The sequence below is a fragment of the Neomonachus schauinslandi genome, chromosome 11 (assembly GCF_002201575.2).
Source record: "Neomonachus schauinslandi chromosome 11, ASM220157v2, whole genome shotgun sequence".
NCBI classification, from domain to species: domain Eukaryota; kingdom Metazoa; phylum Chordata; class Mammalia; order Carnivora; family Phocidae; genus Neomonachus; species Neomonachus schauinslandi.
Window position 1 is genome coordinate 26975447 of NC_058413.1, and position 26579 is coordinate 27002025.

Sequence of the window (26579 nt, forward strand, 5' to 3'; positions counted from 1 at the left end):
ACTAGAAGTGATGGGAATTTTGAGACCAGACAGGCCCACAAGGTTGTGTAGAATATGGGAGTAAAACTAGAGTTGGGTTTTATGAGGTCCAAGGTATCGAACCTCTCTGCAGAAAGAAAAAACAGATAAACACTAAGTATAAACTGAAACTCCACGCAGATTTCAAAATGTAAAGTCCTATCTTATTTTTGGATAGAGAGAGTCAACAGTATAAAGTTATCCAAATCCTTAAGTTAATCAGTATGTTTAATACAATGCAATACCAAGAGTGTGTTTGCTGTTCTTAAGCTGTTCTAAGGTTTATGTGGAAATAAACGTACAAGAGTGTCTGGGAAATTTTTGAAAAAGCACAGGACGAAATAATCACACTAGATTCTTAAATATATTATTATAAACTGTAGTAATTAAGGTAGCTTGGTGTAGCATACATGGATAGGTATTCCTCAGAACATAATAGAGTCTAGAAGTAGATTCAAATCATAAGATAAATTAGTGAATGATAAAGGTGGCATTTTTTATTCTGACAAAATTCTAAACTTTCTTTGGAATTTTCATGTCCTTTTTGAGCTAAAGCAGTAAGCAGTTAAATGGAGTCAGTGTTAGAGCTCTCCTCATCTTTAGAACAACAAAGACTTGCCCATGTATTGTAGAAGAGTGGAGTTACAGAGAAATTTAAGTTCCTTAAGGTTCCTCAGTAAACCCCTGAGGCATAGCTATCCAGGTAAATTGTTGACTTTCCCAGGACAAAACAAACAGGTCACACCATCTTGATCTAAAGGAACACTATAGAAAGCAGAACGTATATTTACAGTGGTAAAATATGTAGAGTCAGATAGCACTGAAGGTAAAATAGTATTTGGGCTCAGTACTACAAAGAATTGGGGCCACGGTTATTTTATTTATTTTTCTTGAACAGATCTTTATCTTCACCCATTGGGTTTCTTGACTGGGAAACAACAGTGTTCAAAGACTGGTATAAAATGTGATTGATCCTTTCTCTATTAGGCTTTTAGACTATTGGCTTTAATTCTTTTTTTTTTTTTTTAAGGGATTTATTTTTTTTTAAAGATTTATTTATTTATTTATTTATTTGAGACAGAGAGAATGAGAGACAGAGAGCATGAGAGGGAGGAGGGTCAGAGGGAGAAGCAGACTCCCCGCCGAGCAGGGAGCCCGATGCGGGACCCGATCCCAGGACTCCAGGATCATGACCTGAGCCGAAGGCAGTCGCTTAACCAACTGAGCCACCCAGGCGCCCCTATTGGCTTTAATTCTTAACTTCTAGTTTTAGAGATTATGTAAAGTTAAGTAGAGGTTTGCTGCTAATATCAGTACGACATTTTGCCCACAAAGAGTGCCACTTCAAAGAAATCTTAATTTGGTTTGATCATACACAGAGGTATCAGGAAGTCAGTATCTGATTGATTAGCTGTGATCTGATTACAATAGAAAAATCCTCAGGGATCTAAAAAAAAAAAAATCAGGGAAGAATTTAATTTTGCAGTTCTGTTTACATAGTAGATTCCTTTCTCTTATGCTAATGGGTGTGGTGTCAAAAAGGAGAAAATAATATGTCTCACTTGAGGATCCGGGGATAACAGTTGGAAACTGAAACAGTGGGGAGTATCTCTGGATTATTAGAGATACTCACTATCTGAGTAGCTCATGGACTCTGAGGAAGAGGTTATGTGATGATGGCAGGATTAATGGTATGACTAAAAAAATTTGCAGTTTCTTTTAATATTTAGAGAAATTTCTTTTTGCAAGTTTGAGGATAAAATGGGAAGTTGGGTGCATGATTTGCCTTCAGAGCAGTTTCATTGATTTGCCCACTTGATGTTTTTCCCCTTCATTTTCTTAGCTAGTTCAGGAAGGTTTTTCCCCAGTGCCCTTTCTGTTTATAATAAGTATCTACAAGTGTCTTTACCAAGAGGCTCACTCCTTCAGTGCTTGATGACTGGAGTGGGAACATTAAGTTGTTTTATCTGTAAGGCCTCCAGTTTATTCTGCTTTTGTCAAAGGCTTTTTGAACATCTGGATTTGAGATCTAGTAATGGGGCCATTTCCCATTCCAGTTTTTGTTGCATATTAAATCTCCTATTTCCAGGTTTAAGGCTGGTCACAAAAAGTAAGGAGAAGCTAGAGGTCACATTTACTTGAGAATGTACTCCTCAGAGAACCTATCCCTGAGGTCCTCAATAAATTCTTTCCTTGTTTATGGGAGTGGATTAGAATCTAATTTATTTTCATGGAAAACTGGATAATAGCCCCTGAAAGATTTTGTCCAATATCTACACCTTTTCTAAATCTGTCTGGTTTCTTGTGCATTTTGTGATTCCCTGTCATTCTTGGGGTCTCCTCACTTTGCTTTTTCCATTCTTCTTCTTCTTTTTTTTTTTCATTTGAGAGTATGAACCATTGGTACAGATCTGGGAACTGGTAGTACTATTTTTTAAAATTAACTATAAGAATTGAAATATTTTTTAAAGTTTATTTTATTTATTTTTTTTTAGTAATCTCTATGCCCAGAACAGGGTTCAAACTCATGCCCCAGAGACCAAGAATCATATGCTCTTCAGACTGAGCCAGCCAGGCGCCCCAAGAAGTAAAATATTTTAAAGTAATTGCTAACTTCAGAAAAAACAAAAAGCTCTGTTAGATAGAATTGTAATTACGGTATATTATATGGCTGAGCATTGAGTAAAAATTGCATAGTCATGATAGTACAAATACTGAAGATTGATTTAAGTCACAGTTTTTATGTAACTCTGTTGGAAGAATAGAGGGAGCAGATGTTAGGTAATGGTTGTACAAGAAAGCCAAACTCCCAACTATCATAATAGAAGTCAAATAAAAATTTTAAGTTGGTAAATCAACATATATTTAGAAACACGGAGTCAAATAACAAACACTCGAAGATCTAATTTTTTTTAAGTGAGAATTATTCACTAAACATAGAAAAAAAGTTTGAAGTCATCTTGAATCTGAAGAACAGAACACACAACTTCTATCAAAAGTGGGGGAGAGAAGAAAAAAAAAGAAACGGAATCATATATGTGGTTTTAAAAAAAATGCCCTATGGTGGTTTTGATTTTATAAAAAAAATTACTTTGGTGAATTTAGAGAATTGTGTACCTCATGTGAACATTTGTGCTTAGATAATAAAATGGGCTTCTTTGGGAACTCTAAAAGACTATAGGTGTCTTGTGTACTAAGACTACTAATTTTAATAACTTTTGATGAAATATTTTCTTCAAGAAAGCTTTGGAGTGAGCCATGTTTAGAGTGTGTGTGTGTGTGTTTTAAAGATTTATTTATTTGAGAGAGAGAGAGCATGTGCATGCATGCGAGCAGGGTGGGGGGAGAGGCAGAGAGAGAATCTCAGGTCAACTCAGCATGACCCTGAGATCATGACCTGAGCCTGTTATCAAGAGTTGGACGCTCAACTGACTGAGCCATCCAGGCACCCTGAGTCGTGTTTAGAGTTTAAAATTTTATTTATTTATTTATTTAAGATTTTATTTATTTATTTGAGAGAGAGAGAGCATGGGAAAGGGGAGTGTCAGAGGGAGAGGGAAAAGCAGACTCCCCTGCGAATCAGGGAGCCCGATGCGGGATTTGATCCGGGACTCCAGGATCGTGACCTGAGCCGAAGGCAGTCACTTAACCAACTGAGCCACCCAGGCATCCTAGAGTTTAAAATTTTAAAGAAATGCATTTTATCATGAAGAAGCAACTGAAAGAATAATTATTGTATGCTGATCCATGACAGGTAAAAAAAAATCATAGAATTGGTTTAAAGTGCATTTCAAGAGCATACAATAATATGTGCAATAAGTGTTTAACTTTTATTTAAATTATGAACCTAATTAAAAGTTAAAACTGAAAGTTGCTCAAATTTATGTTTTAACTTTTCATAATTTTTAAAATAGGAAACGCTTCAGAATCAAAAGGAAACATTAGCAAAGCAACACAGAGAAGCAATGGCAGCTTTTAAAAAGCAGGTAATTTCATAAGGATAGGCAAAAACTACAGTTTCAAATATTTCACCTCCCTCCTGTCCCCATATGAGTATTATGGCATACTCATTGAAGACAAAAAGAGTATTAATGGAAGCAGGAGATAAAGTTATTTTGAATCACAACTGACATGTAGTAGAACGAGTTAGTTAATGGGAGAAATTGGGAAAACTGTTTTCTTGGAGATGTATTTTCATCTGTCCTAAATAAATTAGGTTAGTGATGTGTGTGCTCTTGTTCTTTCTCTCCCTTTCCCCTTTATCCCTTGGATTAGAGTATCCTAGGGTCTTACCTTTTCTGCTGTCTTCCTTTACCCAAGCCAGAAGTAGAATGCTGATGAAAAGCTGAGGTGGAAGGAGGGAGATGTGAAGGATGAGATGTGATTATCATGCACTGAGCCCTTCATAAATACTATCAGCAACTAAGAGCAGAGAAAAACATATATATATATATGATTTAAAAAAATGAATAGCAACTCCTTCAGTTAAATTTTGAGTTCTATAGCTCTTCTTTACTACCTCAAATTGCTCTTCCGTCCCTCATTAGAAAATATAAGTGTAAGAAATGTGCTCATGAAAAATATTCTCAAGAAATTTTTTTCTTATAGTCATTCCAGCATCGCCATTGTTTTCTTCCTTTTTCCTTCCCTCTTTTGTCTTTTTCTCCATACCAGTGTGTATGTTTAGAAAGAGAAATGCATAAAAAGAAATATACCTATATAAGGTAAATCACTAGTTGGTTGAGGTTATTTGTAGTTCACACTGTAGTGTGGATTTGTTTAAGCAGATGATAAACTTTCTTCCTTTTAGTCTGAGATTAGCCTCACCAAAGTTATGGGAGTTTTAAATGAAGACTAAGGAAGCAGAAGCCAAATATACCACATAGTATTCTCTAGGAGAGGGCAAGTCTAGGTCTCTTGTCACAAGGGACTTTCGGCAAAATAAGAATATCTGGGTATCTGAAGGGTAATGGAGAAAGTGCTCTTGGGCTCTTTTTTTTTTTTTTCTTGTTTTTGTTTGTTTCTTTTCCTCCCTTTCCCTCCCCTCCCCACTCCTCTCCTCTTCCTGATTCTTGAATGTAAATGAGGGATGTGGAAAATGAGATGGAGAAGTTCCGAAGAAAAATTTTATTTCTTGGTAATTTTACCTAGTATTCTTGTGTTGCTTAGAATATTCTATTAGTTTTCTTTGGCATGTTGACCCTAGTTACTCTGTTTTAAAATATCACTATTTATTTATGAGACAGCTACATGCATCTTTTTAAAAAAGTTTCAGAAAATACTGTCAATGCTAATACAAATGATACTGATTTCATAAAAGTGTGCCTTCAGAAAACATTACATATTATTTAAGAGTAGATGACAAAATATTGAAACATTGAAAAAAAACCCGTGGAAGGAAAAACTAAATTTTCAGGGACCATTGGTATCCCTAATCATGTGATTAAATTGTTCATTTCTTTTGGTGACTGGCTTTTTGCCACCTTCTATGCCTTTTATTATTTTATTTTCTCAGTGTAAAGGTGGCACATTCACATTGTATTACATGTAAAATATTTTTATAGTCTCACTGACCAGTGTAAATCACTGCTAACAGTTTACTTACCTGTATTTTAACTCTTAAAATTATTTATCAGTTGCAAATGAAGATGTGTGCCTTCGAAGAAGAAAAGGTATTTATTAATTTTTTAATAATTTAAAGCATAGTTAAGTGCATTTGATTATCAGTTGTTCACCACAATGAAAAGGAGTATTAGCAATAGATTAATGGAGACTGTTAATTGCTTAAAATCTTAGAAATTGAAAAGAGCCAAGGAAATCATGTTACCTCTGTCATTTTACAGTTGGTAGTACTGAAGCCTAGCAAGATTAAATGACTTGCTGAAGCTGAAGCTCTCATTCTGAAGTGGCGAAGTTGGGACTAGAACTCAGCTCTCTTCAGCCCCCAAATTAATGTTTTTTCTGTTCTACTGTAATGTTTTTATTAAGTATATTTTTAGTGCTTTTTCAATTACCTGTTTAAATAAACATTAAAATGATTTGCATCTGGATGTACACCAATTGGGAAAGAAGATACAACTCTGAACTAGAAATTCACCTAGCATTAAATATTTTCTCTAATTATTTGTTAATACATGTTTTTATTATGAATGAGCATACTATTTACAAAGGCCTTTTAAAAAATTCTCCCATATCTTTATAAGACAAATATACTTGTAACTTATTAATTAGAATATATTTATTCTAGCTGTGTGAATTAAATAATTATATAGTGTCCATAAATTCTCAGGAAGGCTCTCCTGATAAAATGATTATCATGCACTGAAGCCTCCATAAATATTTGTTATAATATTACACTGATAAAATGATTTGTTATAATTTTCATTTCATGATATTTATAATCTTATAAAGGCCTTAGTGTAAGTTCATGATATTTTGAAGTCATTAGGAAGGTAAGTTGTGGTGCAGATCCAAGTTTAAAGATGTGAAGTGTTAGTTTTAAAGTAGAGGTTTTGGTTCTTGAGCTTTTGTATTTTTCCCATTAATAATATCATTTACATTGGAAAGTACTGAATTATAGTTTTTTCCTTAAAGGGAAAATATCAGCTTGCTACAGAAATAAAAGAAAAAGAAATAGAAGGATTGAAGGAAACATTAAAAGCATTACAGGTAAAGTAACTTAGTATTGCTTAAAAAAATAATTTGGTATTTTAGCATTGTATTACTAAAATGTCCACTAAACATGTAAGTTAGCCAAACAAAGCTGACAAAAATTCATATATCATATAACTTAGTAACTTTTTCCTGAAAGCCTCGAATTTCAAATTAGTAGGATTTTCCTCATCTTTTATTTTAAAAAGAAATCTTAAAATAGCTTCATTATTTCTTACTGTAATATAATTAAATAAATATGTTATTTTTAACACTTTGTAAATAAAAAAACCAAGTCAGGCCTATGTATTAGAACTGATTACCTGTGGTCGTTAAAAGTGAAAATAGAATAGCATTAAGCAAGTCATGATTATTTGTTAAGTACTGTGCTTATTTTCTGCAAATACAGAGATGACAAAAACATCACATTTGCCTTTAGGTTGTTCGCAGTCTCGTATAGAATACAGAGGCATACAGCTAATGATGATTCGTTAAATATATTTATTGAGGTCTACAATGTGCCAAGCACTGTTCTAACCACTGGAGATATAGCAATGAATAAAAAGAACAAAAATCTTTACTTTTATGGAGCTTCCATTCAAGGTGGGGGAAAACAAGCAATAAAATGAGGTACAAAGTAAAATAAAGATTGTTAGGAGAGAAATACATGATTTTGAAGTTATCACCCTATAGATAACATTAATTACAAAGACCAAAATATATTTTTACAATGGAAGAATCCTGACGGTCACTTAATCAGGTAATTCACATCATAGTGTGGATTTGTTTAAGCATCTGATAAACTTTCTTTAGTTGATTAAGGTAGTAAGAAGATTCCCTTTTCTTCATATCCTCACCAATCTTGTTATCTCTTGTCTTTTTGGTCATAGCCATTCTAAAAGGTGTAGGGTGATACCTCTTTGGGTTTGATTTGCATTTCCCTGATGATTAGTGATGTTGAACGCCTTTTCATATACCTGTTGGCCATTTGTATGTCTTTCTAGAAAAGTCTATTCTGGTCCTCAGCCCATTTTTTATATTGGTTTTGTTTTGTTGCTATGGAGTGTACGAGCTTCTAATATATTTTGGATATTAACCCCAATCAGATACATGGTTTGCAAATGTTTCTCCCATTATAGGTTGCCTTTTCACTCCATTGATTATTTCCTTTGTTTGCAGAAGCTTTTTAGTTTTATGTAGTTCTAGTAGACTATTTTTGCTTTTATTGCCTGTGCTTTTAGTGTCCTATCCAAAAAATCACTGCTTGTGCTAATGTGAAGGAGCTTTTCCCTGTGTTTTTTCTTCTGGTAGTTTTATGGTTTCAGGTCTTATGTTTAAGTCTTTAATTCATTTTGAGTTGATTTTTGTATATAGTAAGAGATTTTGTATATGGTGTGAGATAAGGGTCTGATTTGTCTTCTGCATGAGGGTATCCAATTTTTCTAACACCCATTATTGAAGATTATCTTTTCCCCATTGTGTATTCTTGGTACCCTTGTTAAAGATCAGTTAGCTGTAGTTGCATGGATTTCTGGTCTCTCTATTCTGATCCATTTAACCAGTATGTCTGTTTATACAAGTAACATACTGTTTTGATCACTGTAACTCTGAAATATATTTTGAAATCTGGAGGCATGATGCCTCTAGCTTTGTTCATCTTGCTCAAGTTTGCTTTAGCTATTATTTTCTGATTTTAGGGGCTTTCGTGGTTCTGTATGAATTTTAGGATTTTTATTTTGTTTCTGTAGAGATTAACATTGTGATTTTGATAGATTACATTGAATTGGTAGATCACTTTGGATAATATGGACATTTTCACAATATCCTTCTATCCATGAACACAGGAAGTCTTTCCACTTAATCTGTCTTTTAAAACTTCCTTAGAAATTTTTTTTTGTTCTTTTAAAAATGATTTCTATTTCTGTATTGAATTTATTTTTATACATGTATTTTCCTGATTTTGTTGCGTTTTCTATCTATAGGTTTTAAGTAAACTGTTTTTTCCTATTAATGACTTATTACATGATCCTGTGGTAAGACACTTTGTCTTCCTGAGCCTCAATTTTCCTTCAGGTGAAAGGAAGAAATTAAAAACATCAGAATTTCCCAAACAAACAAACAAAAAAAGAATTTCCTAAACAAGATCACTTCATGAACCAGTAATGTATCTACATTACTCTGGATGTCAGGAGTAAGGAATTTGGGGAGAGGTCTTCATTCACCCACCCAGAAGCGGCATGAATAAGAGAGCATAGATGGAAGGTGGTAAAAGTTGGATTATGAGTAATGACCTGTCAGATTTTAAGCTCTGTAGTTTTATGATGTCATGTTATTTCACTAAATTTTAAACTTACTGAATTTATAAATTAAGATAGTAATTACTCCTACAGAACTGAGGGTGTATTTAATATATAATGTATTGTTTGTACCATTGAAACACAATTTTATTAGGCCTTACTTAACCACAGTGACAAAGGGAATTAAATTGCTGTAGTGTGTACATTTATCCATGAGGAATTGTTAGACATTTGAATACTTCTATAGTTTGGAGAATCATAAACTTACAGAGATGTTGGAAATACAATATAAAGAACTTATTTTTTCCTGAATGATTTAAGAGTAGTATGCCAGTCTGATACTCTACTACCCCCAAAACTATAGTTTATCTTTCCTACAATCAAGGACATTGTCCTACCACCAAAATCAGTAAGTTAACATTGACACATAATTATAATCTAATTCTCATGCCCCAATAAGGTTTTACTAGTTATCTTAATAAGGTGTTTTATAGCCAAAAGATCCAGTTTGAAACCTTGTGTTGCATTTATTTGTCTTCTTTAATTTCTTTTATCTAGACTAGTTCCTTAATCTTTGAGTAATTTTTGTGACTTTGACACTCTTAAAGATTACATACAGTTATTTTGTAGAATGTCTCAATGTCTGTTTATAATGATGTTTCCTCATGATTAGAATTCGTTGTATATCTTTGGCAGTAATATTACAGAAGAAAGGTCTTGTTCTTATAATCAAATCCTATCAGATAGTTCATGATTTCATTTTCACTATTGGTGATGTTCAGTTTGATCATTTGTAAGGTAGTATCAGACAGATTTCTCCATTGTAAAGGTACTCTTTTCCCCTTTGTAATCAGAGTATTTTTTAAGGAGATACTTTGAAATTATGTAAATATTTCTCACCAAACTTTTACTATATTCGTTTATTTTTTTATATCAGTGTAGACTTATAGATTTTTTCAGTGGATTAAAATCTATGACTATCATTTATTTTGTTGCTCAAATTATCCTTGATTTGGCTAGTGGAAGTCCATAAAACTGATTACTGAGTCCTTTAGATATGTCTTCATTCTTTCAGCATTTTCCTGCTTTTAGATAAAAGCAAAATGTGCCAGAATCATTTTGTAATTTACTTGACCTTGCACTGGAATGAATCCCATGTTGCCCTGCTTCCTTTTAGTGGAAAATGGTATGTAGAAGCAAAGATCTGGGCACTATTGTACTTATTACTATTGATACATCACTGCTCTCAGACTTTCTTGGTGGACAGAGATCTACGTATGTATTTATATACACACAAATATAATTTATGTTTATTTATAATTTATAATGTTTATTTCCCTAACAACCTATGTATATCAAAAACCATGAATTCACATTACCTCCAATTTTAATACAAAACCACGAGGTTAATTTTAGTTTATTTCCTTTCTGTATTTATACATTTCTTTCCTCTTACAGTGAGAAATGCGCCATTCTTTATCCTTAATATATTTACTTCTTTGATAAACTACCCTGTATTCAACCAGTTTACCATTTTGCCATGCCTTCCTTCCTAATATAGATGCCCTCTTTTCCCAGCTTGGACTCTGACACCATGAACTGGGTTGCCCTTTTTCAGGGTTGCCCTCCTCACCTTACTCAGCTTCTTTTTAAATTTTATTTTAATTCCAGTATAGTTAACATACAGTGTTATATTAGTTTCAGGTGTACAACATGGTGATTCAGCAATTCCATACATCACTCAGTGCTCTTGATGACAGATGCACCCCTTAATCACCATCACCTATTTCACTCATCCCCCCACCCACCTTCCCTCTGGTAACCATCAGTTTATTCTCTATAGTTAACAGTCATTTTCTTGGTTTGCCTCTCTCTCTTTCTCTTTAAACTTTGCTTGTTTGTTTTGTTTCTTAAATTTCACATGCAAGTGAGATGATATGGTATTTGTCTTTCCCTGACTGAATTATTCTGCGTAGCATTGTACAGTCTAGCTCCAACTATGTCATTGCAAATGACAAGATTTCATTCTTTTTTATAGCTGAATAATATTCCATTTTATATATATACCACATCTTCTTTACCCATTCATCAGTCAATGGACACTTGGCTGCTTCCATAGTTTGGCTATTGTAACATAGCTATAAACATTGGGGTGCATATATCCCTTTGAACTAGTGTTTTTGTATTTTTGGGGTAAATACCCAATAATGTGATTGCTAAATCATAGGGTAGTTCTCTTTTTAATTTTTGAGGAACCTCCATACTGTTTTCCACAGTGGCTGCACCAGTTTGTGTTCCCACCAACAGTGCATGAGTGTTCTCTTTTCTCCACATCCTCCCCAACACTTGTTGTTACTTGTGTTTTTGATTTTAGCTGTTTTCACAGGTGTGAGGTGATATCTCATTGTAGTTTTGATTGGCCTTTCCTTGATAATAGTGATGTTGAGCATCTTTTCATGTGTCTGTTGGCCATCTGTATGACTTCTTTGGAGAAATGTCTTTCATGTCTTCTGCCCATTTTTTTTTTTAGATTTATTTATTTATTTATTTATTTGAGACAGAATGAGAGAGAGAGAGAGCACATGAGAGGGGGGAGGGTCAGAGGGAGAAGCAGGCTCCCCGCCGAGCAGGGAGCCCGATGCGGGACTCGATCCCGGGACTCCAGGATCATGACCTGAGCCGAAGGCAGTCGCTTAACCGACTGAGCCACCCAGGCGCCCTTCTGCCCATTTTTTAATTGGATTATTTGTTTTGGGGGTGTTGAGTTTTATAAGTTCTTTTTTTTTTTTTAAGATTTTATTTATTTATTTGACAGAGACACAGCAAGAGAAGGAACACAAGCAGGGGGAGTGGGAGAGGGAGAAGCAGGCTTCCTGCAGAGCAGGAAGCCCGATGCAGGGCTCTATTCCAGAACCCTGGGATCATGACCTGAGCTGAAGGCAGACGCTTAACAACTGAGCCACCCAGGTGCCCTAAAATTAAAAATTGTAATGGCCGTTCACTAAAAACACGTAAACAATAACAAGGTCTACAAAAGGGAAACTGATAGTTCCTTACTACAGTCCCAAATAATATAAAGCCAGTTAATAGAAAATTAATGGGAAAATAAGGTTTGCTGTAAAGAAATGTATTTTATAGTCAGCTTTTTATAAAATTTTTCATAAAGTGAGGGATAACTATAATAGGAAGACATTTGTACTTTATCTTTGAAATTGTCTTCTATACTTAATAAATTAGTGTCAGTATAGTTTTGTTTCTGTATTGGAAAGATGCTTGTATCTTATACTATAATCCACTTCTATGTAATTTTAGAATGAAAAAAAGTCATTATATATAATAGCCTCCATAAAAAGATTTCATGTGAGTCTAGTTATATTACTTTCAAATTCTATTTATGTTTCATAGGAATGTAACTATGTTGTAGCTTTTTAAGGTGGGAAATGCTCTAGAGATGTTGATAAAATGTAGCTGTGAATCATGATTCAGAAAGAATTAAATGCAGAGGTGTTAATGTGTGAAGAACAGTGACTTGAAAGAATTTTGTAAATTTGCTCTAGATGTATGAGTTTTACCTTTGGCAAATGGTAGCTATGTTAGTGAAGGTTCTTCAGTGAAACAGAATCAATAGTATATACATATAGGAAGAGATTTATTATGAGGGATTGGGTTACCCAACTATGGAAGCAGAGAAGTGCCACAATCTACTTTACTGATTCCACTGCCTCAGATGCTGATGTCACCCAGAAACACCCTCACAGACACACCCAGAAATGTTTAATCTGGGCACCTTTTGTTCCAGTCAAGTAGCCACATAAAATTAAATATTACATTAGCAAATAATAAATTCAGGATTAGAGTGAAAGTGTTCTGAAGTTTGTTTTCCTCTTTTTTTTTTTTCTAGATGACTTCTACCCTTTTACTTTTCTTTTGTCTGTATGCTTCAAAAAATACTCTGATCTAGGGACGCCTGGGTGGCTCAGTCGTTTAAGTGTCTGCCTTTGGCTCAGGTCATGATCCCAGGGTCCTGGGTTGAGCCCCACGTCAGGCTCCCTGCTCGGCGGGAAGCCTGCTTCTCCCTCTCCCCCTCCCCCTGCTTGTGTTCCTGCTCTTGCTGTCTCTCTCTGTCAAATAAATAATAAATAAATAAATAAACTTAAAAAAAATACTCTGATCTCATACCATCTCATGTCTTTCAGTTGGGATCTATGTGCAAAGGACTTTCAAATATATATCTCCAGCCCTAGATCCCACCTGGATTGACATGAAATTTGATATATTCAAAACCATGAACATGATTTTTTTGTTTTAGAAAATATCCCCCTCCTGAAAACTTCTTTGTCTTTTCTTTCCTCATTAATTATGGTTCCCTTTTTTTCCTGTTGCAAATTTTTTCAGCATTCCCCTCAGAGTATATCCAGAATCTGACCACTTCTCACTATATTCATTATTAAAACTCTAGTCCTCTTTCATTATCCTTTCATCCGGATTATGACAATAGCTTATTAAGTGGTTTTCCTGCTTCCACCTCTGTCCCCTGTTAGTGTCAACAGAGTGACCCTTTAAAAAAGCAAGTCAGGGTATGTTATACTTGTGCTTGGAACTTTTCAATGTCTTCCTGTCTCAGTCAGTGTAAAAACCTAAATCTATATCATGCATTGCAAGACCGACAATGAATTGCCCCCCTTGCCTCCTACTTTTCTCTGAACTCCTCTATTGCTGATCTTCCCCTTGCTTGTTCCCTTCCAGCTATATTGGCTTTCTTGTTTTTCTTTTGTGTGTGTGTGTACACATTTAATTTTATTGTAACAGAGCAACTTGTACACTTTTAATGTTTAAAACTGAGCATCATCTTTCCTTTCCAGAGAAACAAGAAGAAATTTAAAAATAAACAGGAACAAAATTATGGTAGAGAATGTCAATTCCAAATAAGATCCTACAGGTTCTGCTCATTCTCCCATTGAGTGGCAGGACTCAAGTCATCATTAGGAGATAATTTTATTTTAAAAGTGTCAACTTAAACTGCAGGGTGTCGTTAAACATCACAATTAAACATGCCAAAGGAGAAGACAATGTTGTCAAAATCCCCACTTAACCTACCTAACCATCTCAAACTTACCTTTTGCTGACGTTCTATAACCCCATTTTTAAAGTTTTTTCTTTTTTTTTTTTTAACAACAGAAAGTAGATACATGTTGGTAAGTGCTAACTCTCCATATTTACATAGAGACACAGTGTAATCTCTGAGCCCAGTATACAGAGAAAGGAGGAAAAATTAGAATTCTATGCACTACTACACAGGGCTAAGGGAGCAGAAGATTTTTCTTTTTTCCCACAGAGCACAGGGGTCTTGATTCCATAAAATTTTGTTGTGACAGGAAGGGATAAAAATGAATTTGGACAGAAGAAAGAGAAATTAAAGAGTCGATCCCATTTACAAATGCACCCAAAACCATAAGATACCTAGGAATAAATCTAACCAAAGAGGCAAAGAATCTGTACTCAAAAAACTATAAAATACTCATGAAGAAATTGAGGAAGACACAAAGAAGTGGAAAAATGTTCCATGCTCATGGATTGGAAGAACAAATACTGTGAAGATGTCAATGCTACCTAGAGCAGTCTACACATTCAGAGCAATCCCTATCAAAATACCATCCACTTTTTTCAAAGAAATGGAACAAATAATCCTAAAATTTGTGTGGAACCAGAAAAGACCCCAAATAGCCAGAGGAATGTTGAAAAAGAAAAGCAAAGCTGGCGGCATCACAATTCTGGACTTCCAGCTCTATTACAAAGCTGTCATCATCAAGACAGTATGGTACTGGCACAAAAACAGAGACATAGATCAATGGAACAGAATAGAGAGCCCAGAAATGGACCCTCAACTCTATGGTCAACTAATCTTCAGAAAGCAGGAAAGAATGTCCAATGGAAAAAGGACAGTCTGTTCAACAAATGGTGTTGGGAAAATTGGACAGCCACATGTAGAAGAATGAAACTGGACCATTTCCTTACACCACGCACAAAAATAGACTCAAAATGGTTGTAAGACTTTAATGTGAGACAGGAATCCATCAAAATCCTAGAGGAGAACATAGGCAGCAACCTCTTCGACCTCAGCTGCAGCAAGTTCTTCCTAGAAACATTGCTAAAGGCAAGGGAAGCTAGGGCAAAAATGAACTATTGGGACTTCATCAAGATAAAAAGCTTTTGCACACCAGAGGAAACAATCAACAAAACCAAAAGACAACTGACAGAATGGGAGAAGATATTTGCAAATGACATATCAGATAAAGGGCTAGTATCCAAAATCTATAAAGAACTTATCAAACTCAACACCCAAAGAACAAATAATCCAATCAAGAAATGAGCAGAAGACATGAATAGACATTTTTCCAAAGAAAACATCCAAATGGCCAACAGACACATGAAAAAGTGCTCAACATCGCTCAGCATCAGGGAAATCCAAATCAAAACCTCAATGAGATACCACCTCACACCAGTCAGAATGGCTAAAATTAACAAGTCAGGAAACGACAGATGTTGGCGGGGATGCGGAGAAAGGGGAACCCCCCTACACTGTTGGTGGGAATGCAAGCTGGTGCAGCCACTCTGGAAAACAGTATGGAGGTTCCTCAAAAAGTTGAAAATAGAGCTACCCTACAACCCAGCAATTGCACTACTGGGTATTTACCCCAAAGATACAAAAGTAGGGATCCGAAGGGGTACATGCACCCCGATGTTTATAGCAGCAATGTCCACAATAGCCAAACTGTGGAAAGAGCCAAGATGTCCATCAACAGATGAATGGATAAAGAAGATGTGGTATATATATATACAATGGAATATTATGCAGCCATCAAAAGGAATGAAATCTTGCCATTTGCAACAACGTGGATGGAATAGGAGGGTATTATGCTAAGTGAAATAAGTCAATCAGAGAAAGACATGTATCATATGACCTCACTGATATGAGGAATTCTTAATCTCAGGAAACAAACAGGGTTGCTGGAGTGGTGGGGGGTGGGAGGGATGGGGTGGCTGGGTGATAGACACTGGGGAGGTTATGTGCTCTGGTAAGCGCTGTGAATTGTGTAAGACTGTTGAATCACAGACCTGTACCTCTGAAACATAATACATTATATGTTAAAAAACAGAAGAAGATAGTAGGAAGGGAAAAATGAAGGGGGGTAAATCACAGGGGGAGATGAACCATGAGAGACTATGGACTCTGAGAAACAAACTGAGGGTTCTAGAGGGGAGGGGGTTGGGGGGATGGGTTAGCCTGGTGATGGGTATTAAAGAGGGCATGTATTGAATGGAGCCCTGGGTGTTATACGCAAACAATGAATCATGGAACACTACATCAAAAGCTAATGATGTAATGTATGGTGATTATAGCATAATAAAATTAAAAAAAGAATGATAAAAAATGAATTTGGAATCGAAAGGGGGAGAGATTCTTTTCCCAGTGTATTCTGCTCAAGGTATTTCCCTCCAAAATAAGTTGAGAACCATGGTATAAAGAGAGAGAAGAGATTTCAAAAAACAGGGCAAATAAGCACAAGAGGAGGGGGGAAAAAGACTGCAGCTTGCTCCCAGGGACTAGAGAAAATTCAAAAAGGAAGGTTGGAATCCATCAGTGTTTCATTAGTCATCTCCTTCATCATCTTTTTCTTCCCCCTCATCATCATCTTCATCTTCTTCACCTTCATCCTCATCTCCTTCATCAATATCTTCCAATCCTTCATCATCATTGTCTTCTCCTCCTTCCCCTTCTTCCTCATCCATATCAGGAACCAAATAGTACTGTAATGGATTTGGCCAAATATCATCTTCGATGACCTCTCCTAACTCATCTGCACCTTCATCAGAATGGTCAGTAAACCAGATGCACAAGCTCTCTGGTTTCTCAGGCTGTCTCTTCCTGCTGGCTTTATTCTGTGTTTGACTTGAACGTCTCGTCAGATCCTTTCCAGATTTCCATTTGATTTCAGTGGACTTTGAAGATGGATCACCACTCTCATGCAGATGAAATTCTTTGGAGAGGACTTTATTTTCAAAGTAAGGGTTTTCATCAAAATAAAAATTTATTCTGTAACCTGATTTAGTATCTTCAAATTATGTCACTTCAACTCTTGTCAAATAATGCAGTGCCTCTTCATCTTCCTTCCAAACAGTACAGATACTTGTGGATCATTGACAAATGTTGTTATCCCCAAATTTGGGATTTTGGCAATCAAGTCCAATCTCTTTGAAAAAATCGTTGGTGGAGTTTGTTATATTTCTGTTCTCCTTTAAAATCTCCTCACTGGCTTCTTCATTAAGTCTGTCTATTTCATCTTGTACTTCATCAGTATGTTCAGTTGCTTCTTGCTGTTCTGTTTCTCCCTTCAGCAAGTGATGAGAGATCGATGTCACCTCTGGCTTGGGGGCAGGAGGTAGTCTCAGTTTCTTTGTTTGAGGCAGGATCAAAGACTGGTGTTTGGGGGTCATGCTGTGCAGAAAGCCCATGAAACAAGGGCAGACACATGTCTGCAAGAAGCTCCAGTTACTCTTTCTTGTTGTTCTACAAACACTCCAAATGTTGTCCTACCTTAGGGCCTTTGCAGTTGCTGAAATTGTCTTCCTCACTCCTATCAAGTCTTGACTCAAGAGATGCCATCTCGGAAAGGATTTTTTGGGGCATCTTATGTAATCTCCTTCCTTGATTTATTTTTCTTTAGTGCTTATCAATATTTAATAGATCATGTATTTAAACTTATTTTTATTGGTTATTTTCTACAATCCCCAGAGTTTAATCTGGACAGGATTTTTTTTGGTTCAGTATTGTACCCCCATTGTGTATATTAATGCTTTACTATAGTATGCATTCAATATTTGTTGAAGAAATAAATCACCTATGACCTATTCCACAAAATGAAATAAAATTATCAGCTTATTCAAGGCAGAAGGCTAGATTGATTTCCGAATAGGAAATGTGAAGTAATTATTTTTGCTTAAAATTTAACAAATATAAACAGTTTAAGAAAATGAGCATTCATCCACAGCTGTTTGGAGTTTAACTTGGTCACCCATTCTGGAGGACTATGTAAGAATTGTTAAAAGTCTATGAAAAGGAACAAATACTAGGAATTCTGCTTCTTGGAATTTATTCTGCTAAAATGAGTAACTATAGTTCTTCGTACAAGCATGTTTATTTCACAATAGTGTCATAAAACTGCAAACTGGGTAAACCTACAAAAATGAGAGTGATTTGGTAAACTATGGTATTAAGTTAAACAGTGGAATACTATGTAACCATTAAAAAGTTGCATTGTAGATTAATTTGTCATAAAAAGGTGCTTGTCATATATTAAGTAAAAATGGGTCACAAAATAGTACATATATTATTATTCCCTCCCCACTGGATCTCTTTTAAAGTATAAATGCATAGAAAAATAACTGGAAGTATCAAAGTATTAATGATTGTTATTTCTGGGTTGTGAGATGGTTTGTTTAAAACTTTTTACCCTATGCTTTTTCATTTTATCAAATTTTCTTCAATGAAGAGCTGATACTAAGTAACAAACTCTCCTGGACTGCTCTTGCTATTCTGCTTGCTTTATTTTCCTTCGTAGTAGTTGTCACTCTCTAACCTTTGTACTTTTTATCTATATTTTATTGTCTGTCTACCAGTACCCCCACGAGACAGAAAGCTTCTAAAGGTCAGGGATTTGTTTAGTTCAGTGCTGTATCCCAGAGTCCTAAGGAAAGTGACTGGTATATAGTAGGTGCTCCATAAATATGTGTTGAATAATTAGTGAATATATTGTTTCTGTTATACAGAAGAAAGTTATGGTAAATAACATCTTGAAAAAAATGTCCCAAGGAAAAAATAGTGCATAGGAAATAAACACCACATTTTATAGCATACAATTTTAATATCAGGAGGATAACAGATAAGTGCAGAATTATAATGAATTTTCTCTTTGTTTTTTCAAGGTTTCTAAATATTCTTTACAGAAGAAAGTAAGTGAAATGGTAAGGAGATTACAAAATATACACCCACTCCCCAGATTAGCACATAATGTTGTAGTATCTTTGTCAATATAAATGTGGCATTTATATTAAAATAAGTTGAAACTGGGTATTAATATTCCCTTTAAAGGACTGAATTACAGTTTCAAGTATAGCTTAAATGAATTTACTTCACAAATTTATTTCTGGATTACATAGTGTTTACATATTACAAAATAAATTTAACCCAGTTCCCATTATTGGTAGAGGGCTTATTTTAATATCAAAGAACAAGGAAATAAGAACAACAAAACCTATTATTTTATTATCTTTTCTAGGTATTTATGCAAACATGTAGTTATTAATGATTGCCTGAAAATTTAAAATAATACAAAGTTGCATTTGAATATGACCCTTGGGATATGGTACTCATTCTTTGTCATTCAACAAGTGTTTGTTGTGCCTTCCTCTTCTATAGTATATTAAAAACTAATATTTACATTTTTATAGCATAATATGGAATATTTACTTTGATATTCTCTCTTCCTATCCCTATTTGATTTAGAAGGATTTTTTTTCTGTATTTTTGATTGAGCACAATTCTCCCATATCCACTTAAATCTTCTGAGGGCCCTTTGGATGGACTTATGCTATTTCAATCTTCCTTCTTTGGAGCAGACTGTAAGACAAGTAAAAGTAATTTTTGAGTGAAGTTTATATATTGTATGTATGAGAAGTAAGAAATGAGAGATCACTTCTCATTAAATACAGAAAAATAAAGTAACTGTTTTGCTTCGTGAAATTGTTTTTGATGTGTTAGAAAATAAAAGAGGCTTAGAAAGATTGCTAAGCTTGATTAAATAAAAGATGCGAAAATTCTGTTGCTGTTCAACTGGAAAGAATAAAGATAATATTGTCAGACTATTTTAAACTATGATTTTAATTAAGCTGAAAAACTAGATTCTGGTTTAGCTTTAAGTACCATGACATTTGTACTGAAAGTCATCTTCAACGCTACAGTGGTTTTACACAAAATATAGTGAAATTGAATAATGTGCCCTCTGACCTGGGAGATAAGGCTACAAGTTAAAGATCAAAGGCAACATAAAATGTGTTTTATTTTATTCCACTTTAAAATTTCATCAAACAGATACTTACAGTCTTAGAAAAAATGAAAACAAGTTTTTAGTCACGTCTGAGTATTTTGTTAATGTGAATGACAACCTCTTAAAAACCTTCTAAAATGATATTTTATAGTGACAGTGTTTTTTCTGACAATTCAAAGCATTAAATTTGGCATTAAAATAATTGTATATATTGATATGTACAATTGATATTTTATACCCATTCTGACAGAATATTAAATGTGTTTTAGATAATTGATTTAAGTTTTAAAAATAATCTTTTTTCTAAACATTCTTACATTATTTCTATGTATTTCAAATGACCTTTATTCAAAGTACTATATTCAGTAATTAAGTTAATCTTATTTTATTAAAATCATTTTTCTTTTATGTAACTTAATTCTATGGGCAAGACAGGAAACAAAATGGTCACTGTGTCAAGGCAGGATTTTGGGAAGCAACTGATTAAGTTAAGTGTCCAAAAAGAAATAATTTTTAAAACAGTATTAAGAAAATTGTAAAGAAGTTCATGATCTCCTCTAGGTGAGCCCTTAATTACTAGTAAATTTCTGTGTTTTGGGAATTCAGTAAGCTGATTTTTGTGTGGAGGTGGTAATATGTCTCTAGATAAATTAACACAATTATGAATTGAAGGATTCACCTAGCTCTAAAAGTACCCTAACCTTCTATTGAACAAATGATCACATTGATCATTACCAATAGAAAGAATGCAAAAAAATAATAATAAAAATAAACTATAGAAGGGGCGCCTGGGTGGCTCAGTCGTTAAGCATCTGCCTTCGGCTCAGGTTATGATCTCAGGGTCCTGGGATCGAGCCCCGCATCGGGCTCCCTGCTCAGCGGGAAGCCTGCTTCTCCCTCTCCCACTCCCTCTGCTTGTGTTCCCTCTCTCGCTATCTCTCTCTCTGTCAAATAAATAAATAAAATCTTTATTAAAGAAAAAACTATAGAACATCAAATTAACTATTATTGTGATTTGGTGATTGATGAAAATCTTTCCTGTTGTGTTCTCATCATTACTGTATCAGGTGACTATGTTTTGTAATGAGTAGCTGATAAGACTTAATAAATGAAGTAAAAACATATCCAACCATTTCTTAGTTATGTTTTATTTTTTTGTATATCACTTTCCTCTAAAGCAAAGACTTACAGAAAGATTTATTTTTCTTTATTAAATTAAAGTTTGAATACTGAAGGTTTCATATGATTTAAAATTACCACATTTTTTCCTTTCATAGTAGAATGTTTTTAGAATGAAGACTTGTCTGGAAATAATCTTCATAATTATAAATATAATTTGTATCTGTACACACAAACTATTAGTGTAACTTTAAGTTAGTTTTTTAAGTATTATATACCTTATCTTTGTGACTAAAAAAGGTAAAAATATCTTAAGAAAGATGCCATAGGTTTTTTAAAAAGTGAGTTTTATAACCCCATTGATTTATTTTGGGGTCATAGTGAAGAAATTGAAAGGTAAGTTGCAAAATAGATTTGAAGAATGTATGAAGTTTCTTGAGTTTTTATCTTTTTCTCTAAAATTTAATGAATTAATTATTTTAAGGGAAATTAATTTTATTCCCAAAGGTTTTCAAATTGGTCTCCATAAGGAAATAAGAAGGAAGTGAGCAGCTATACCTTTTATTAGTAAATGTAATTATAAAAAGTTGTGTGTAAATACTATTTTTAAATTATTCCTATTTTAAATGCCTCGAAGTTTTAATGTAATCTTTGAGACCACACACATGTGCACACACATGTACCTGTACACTTCACTCTTAATTATGCAGATACTGTCTTCTTTTCCTCTAATCTTGTTTTTCGTGGATTAAATTTGTTAAAATTTAAGTTTGTATTTGGAAAGCAATGAATCCTAACATTTTCTGTGGATAAAGTTTTTGCATTTAGTAATAAAATTCTGTAAAAGAAAATAGCTTGAACCAATTCACAGAGGTAAAAAGAACAAAAACAGTATGTCCTTACCTATTTCTTAGTCATCTTAATAAAGTTATCTTTACCATGATATAGTATGTAATATTAAAGTTTTAATAACAATGCTGTAAAGTTATTTATATTATTCTTTAAAATGTTCTTGGCTTTCTCAGGCAAGTGATACCAATCTGTTTTTGTTGTTGCTTCCCAAAGAATTTAAGCTATTCGCTGACATGCGATTAGCAGCAAACCTGACAGCTGGCCTCTTCATCTCATTATCAAAACTGAATCAGAGCAGCCAAGTGGGTTCATATATGAACAGCCCCATATGGGCCTGTATGGGCTAATGAGCTATGTGTGCCCATGTAATTTGAAAGTCTTTATAATATCATGGTCATTGAATTGGTTAATGTATTTGAAAATCAGAATTATGTCATGCAAACAAATAAAACTTCATTTTAATTGAATTGACTTTGGCTTTAAGCAAAGGATGTTGGAATAATAGAGTATATCACAAATTATTCTAATGTGTATAGAGCTCTATGTATGTAGAGAAAACCAATTAAATCACTTTAATCTTTACTGCAGTTTTAGTTATCAGGATTATTAATCTTTACAGGCATTAACAGCCTATTTACCATTTTTTTAATGGGAGGTTAAAGAAGCCTATATTAATATGTAGTGGACAATATTCTCATAACACTACATAAAAATTCATCAAAGCTGAAAAATTGAAAAATTCCTTGACCACAATGCTATGAAACTAGAAGTCAACCACAAGAAAAAATCTGGAGACCACAAATATATGGAGGTTAAATACCATGGTACTAAACAATGAATGGGTCAACCAGGAAATAAAAAAAGAAATAAAAAAGTACATGGGAACAAATGAAAATGAAAACACAACAGCGCAAAAGCTTTGGGTGCAGCAAAAGCAGTTCTAATAGGGAAGTGTTTAGCAATATAGGACTACTAAGAAAAATCGCAAACAACCTAACCTTACACCTAAAGGAACTAGAAAAAGAACAATGACAAAACCTAAGACCAGCAGAATGAAGGAAAAAATAAAGATTAGAGCAGAAATAAATGATCTAGAAACTAAAAAAACATGGTAGAACAGATGAACGAAACCAGGAACTGGTTCTGTTGATACACCTCTAGCTAGACTTATCAGGAAAAAAAGAGAAAAGACTAAAATAAAATCACAAATGACAGAGGAGAAACAACCACCAATACCACAGAAATACAAACAATTAGAATATTATGAAAAACTATATGCCAACAAATTGTACAACCTAGAAGAAATGGATAAATTCCTAGAAACATATAACCTACCAAAACTAAAGCAGGAAGAAATAGAAATTTGAACAGAGTGATCACCAGCAAAGAAATTGAATAAGTAATAAAAAAACTCCCAAGAAACTAAAGTCCAGCACCAACTGGCTTCACAGGCAAATTCTACCAAACTTTTAAGGAAGAGTTAATAGCTATTCTTCTCACACTATTCCAAAAAATAGAAAAGGAAGGAGAACTTCCAAATTCATTCTATGAGGCCAGCATTATCCTGATACCAAAACTGGATAAAGACACCACTAAAAAAGAGAACGACTGGCCAGTATCCCTGATGAACATAGATGCAAAATATCCTCGGTAAGTTACTAGCAAACCAAAGTCAACAATACATTAAAAAAATCATTCACCACGATCAAGTGGGATTTATTCCAGGGATACAAGGGTGGTTCAATATTTGCAAATCAATCAACATGATACATCACATCAATAAGAAAGAATAAGGACCATATGATCACTTCAGTAGATGCAGAAAAAGCATTTTACAAAGTACAATATCCATTGATGATAAAAAACGCTCTTAACAAAGTAGGTTTAAAGGAAACATACCTCAACATAATAAAAGTCTTGTATGAAAAACCCACAGCTAACATCATCCTCAATGGGGAAAAATTGAGAGCTTTTCCCCTGAGGTCAGGAACTAGACAAGGATGTTCACTCTCACCACTTTTATTCAACATAGTACTGGAAGTACTAGCCACAGCAATTAGACAACAAAACGAAATAAAAGGCATCCAAAACGGTAAGGAAGAAGTAAAACTTTCACTATTTGCAGATGACATGATACTCTATAATGAAAACCTGAAAGACTCAGCCAAGAACTACTAGAACTGATAAACTAATTCAGTAAAATCACAGGATACAAAATCAATGTACAGGAATCTGTTGAATTTCTACACACCAATAATGAAATAGCAGAAAGAGAAATTAAGAAAGCAATCCCATTTACAATTGCACAAAAAGTAATAAGATGCCTAGGAACAAACCTAACCTAAAAGGTTGAAGACCTATACTCTGAAAACTATAGAACACAGAATGGAATTGAAGATGACACAAAGAAATAGAAAGACACGTCCTGTTCATGGATTGAAAGAACAAATATTATTAAAATGTCTGTGCTACCCAAAGCAATCTACACGTTTAATACAATCCCTATCAAAATACCAACAGCATTTTTCACAGAGCTAGAACCAACAATTCTAAAATCTGTATGGAACCACAAAAGACCATGAATAGCCAAAGCAATTTTGAAAAAGAAAAGCAAATTGCTGGAGGCATCACAATTCTGAACTTCAAGTTAAATTACAAAGCTGTAGTAATGAAAGCAGTGTGGTACTGGCATAAAAATAGACACACAGATCAGTGGAACAGAATAGAAAACCCAGAAATAAACCCATGGCTATGTCTATCTTCAACAAAGCAGGAAAGAATATCCAACTGTTGGCAGTCTCTTCAACAAATGGTGTTGGGAAAACCGGACCACTTTCTTATACCATATACAAAGATAAACTTAAAATGGATTAAAGACCTAAATGTGAGACCTGAAACCATAAAAATCCTAGAAGAGACCACAGGCAGTAATGTCTCTGACACAAGCTGTAGCAATATTTTTCTAGATACATCCTCCAAGGCAAGGTAAATAAAAGCAAAAATAAACTATTGAGACTACATCAAAATAAAAAACTTCCGCACAGCAAAGGAAACAACAAAACTAAAAGACAACCTATAGAATAAGAGAAGATATTTGCAAATGACATATCCAATAAAGGGTTAGTTTCTAAAATATATAAAGAACTTATAAAACTCAACACCCCCCCAAACAAATAATCCAATTAAAAAATGGGCAGAAGACATGAAAGACATTTCTCCAAAGAAGTCATACAGGTGGCCAATAGGCACATGAAAAGATGCTCAACATCACTCATCATCAGGAAATGCCAATCAAAACTACAATGAGATAGCGCCTCACACCTGTTAGAATGGCTAAAATCAAAAACACAAGAAACAACAAGGGTTGGGGAGGATGTGGAAAAAAGAGAACACTCATGGACTGTTGATGAGGATGCAAACTGGTACAGACACTGTGGAAAACAGTATAGAGTTTCCTCAAAAATTAAAAAGAACTGTATGATCCAGCAATCACACTATTGGGTATTTACCCCCAAAATACAAAAACATTAATTCAAAGGGATACATGCACCCCTGTGTTTACAGCAGCATTATTTACAGTAGTCAAGCTATGGAAGCAGCCCGTGTCCATCAATAGATGAATGGATAAAGAAAATGTGAGATATAAAAGTATTCCACATAATATGGAATATTATTCAACTATAAAAAAGAATGAAATCTTGCCATTTGCAATGACATGGATGGAGCTAGAAGGTATAATGCTAAGCAAAATAAGTCAGTCAGAGAAAGACAAATACTGTGTCATCTCACTCATGTGGTATTTAAGAAAACAAATGAGTAAAGTTAAAAAAGAGACAAACCAAGAAACAGACTTTTAAATATAGAGAACTGATGGTTACCAGAGGGAAGGTGGGTGGGGGGATGAGTGAAATAGGTGATGAGGATTAAGGAGTGTACTTGTCATGATGAGCATCAGATGATGTGTGGAATTGTTGAATCACTATATTGTACACCTTAAACTAATATTAGACTGTATGTTAGCTAACTGAAATTAAAATAAAAACTTAAAAAAAATTCCTTGGATTGGGGTACCTGCGTGGCTCAGTTGTTAAGTGTCTGCCTTCGGCTCAGGTCATGATCCCAGGGTCCTGGGATCGAGCCCCGCGTCGGGCTCCCCCTGCTCAGCAGGAAGCCTGCTTCTCCCTCTCCCACTTCCCCTGCTTGTGTTTCCTCTCTCTGTGTCTCTCTCTGTCTAATAAATAAAATCTTTAAAAAAAATTCCTTGGATTGAAGTAATGCCTTTAGACTAATTTTAGTGAAATTGTGTTAGGTTTTTACACATCTGCTGAAAGCAAGTATAATTCTCTAGATTAAAGAATTAAGTAGTATTGTAGAGGAATGGAATATGGTTCATCATTTTTCATTGTTTAGTTATTGAAAATAGTGACTACCCAGGTAGGCATAAGATCTTCAGCGTAAGTACACTTGTCAGCTTGTTTGTGTTTATAACTTACATGATTAATTCAAATGACTAAGTAGTGAATTTGAAAAGCCCATA

The 26579-nt window shown here is 34.3% G+C and overlaps 1 protein-coding gene and 1 pseudogene across 1 annotated transcript in view; one reads left to right on the top strand and one right to left on the bottom strand.

The window, feature by feature from the left end:
• The window catches only part of CCDC73 (coiled-coil domain containing 73), a 113651-nt gene that overhangs the window by 26980 nt on the left and 60092 nt on the right, over positions 1 to 26579 (top strand). The window contains exons 3-6 of the mRNA XM_021685340.2: positions 3933 to 4004; positions 5655 to 5690; positions 6613 to 6687; positions 18951 to 18989. Coding sequence (XP_021541015.1) covers positions 3933 to 4004; positions 5655 to 5690; positions 6613 to 6687; positions 18951 to 18989 — 222 coding nt within the window. The remainder of the gene's footprint in view (positions 1 to 3932; positions 4005 to 5654; positions 5691 to 6612; positions 6688 to 18950; positions 18990 to 26579) is intronic.
• LOC110576259 lies at positions 16617 to 17462 on the bottom strand (annotated as a pseudogene).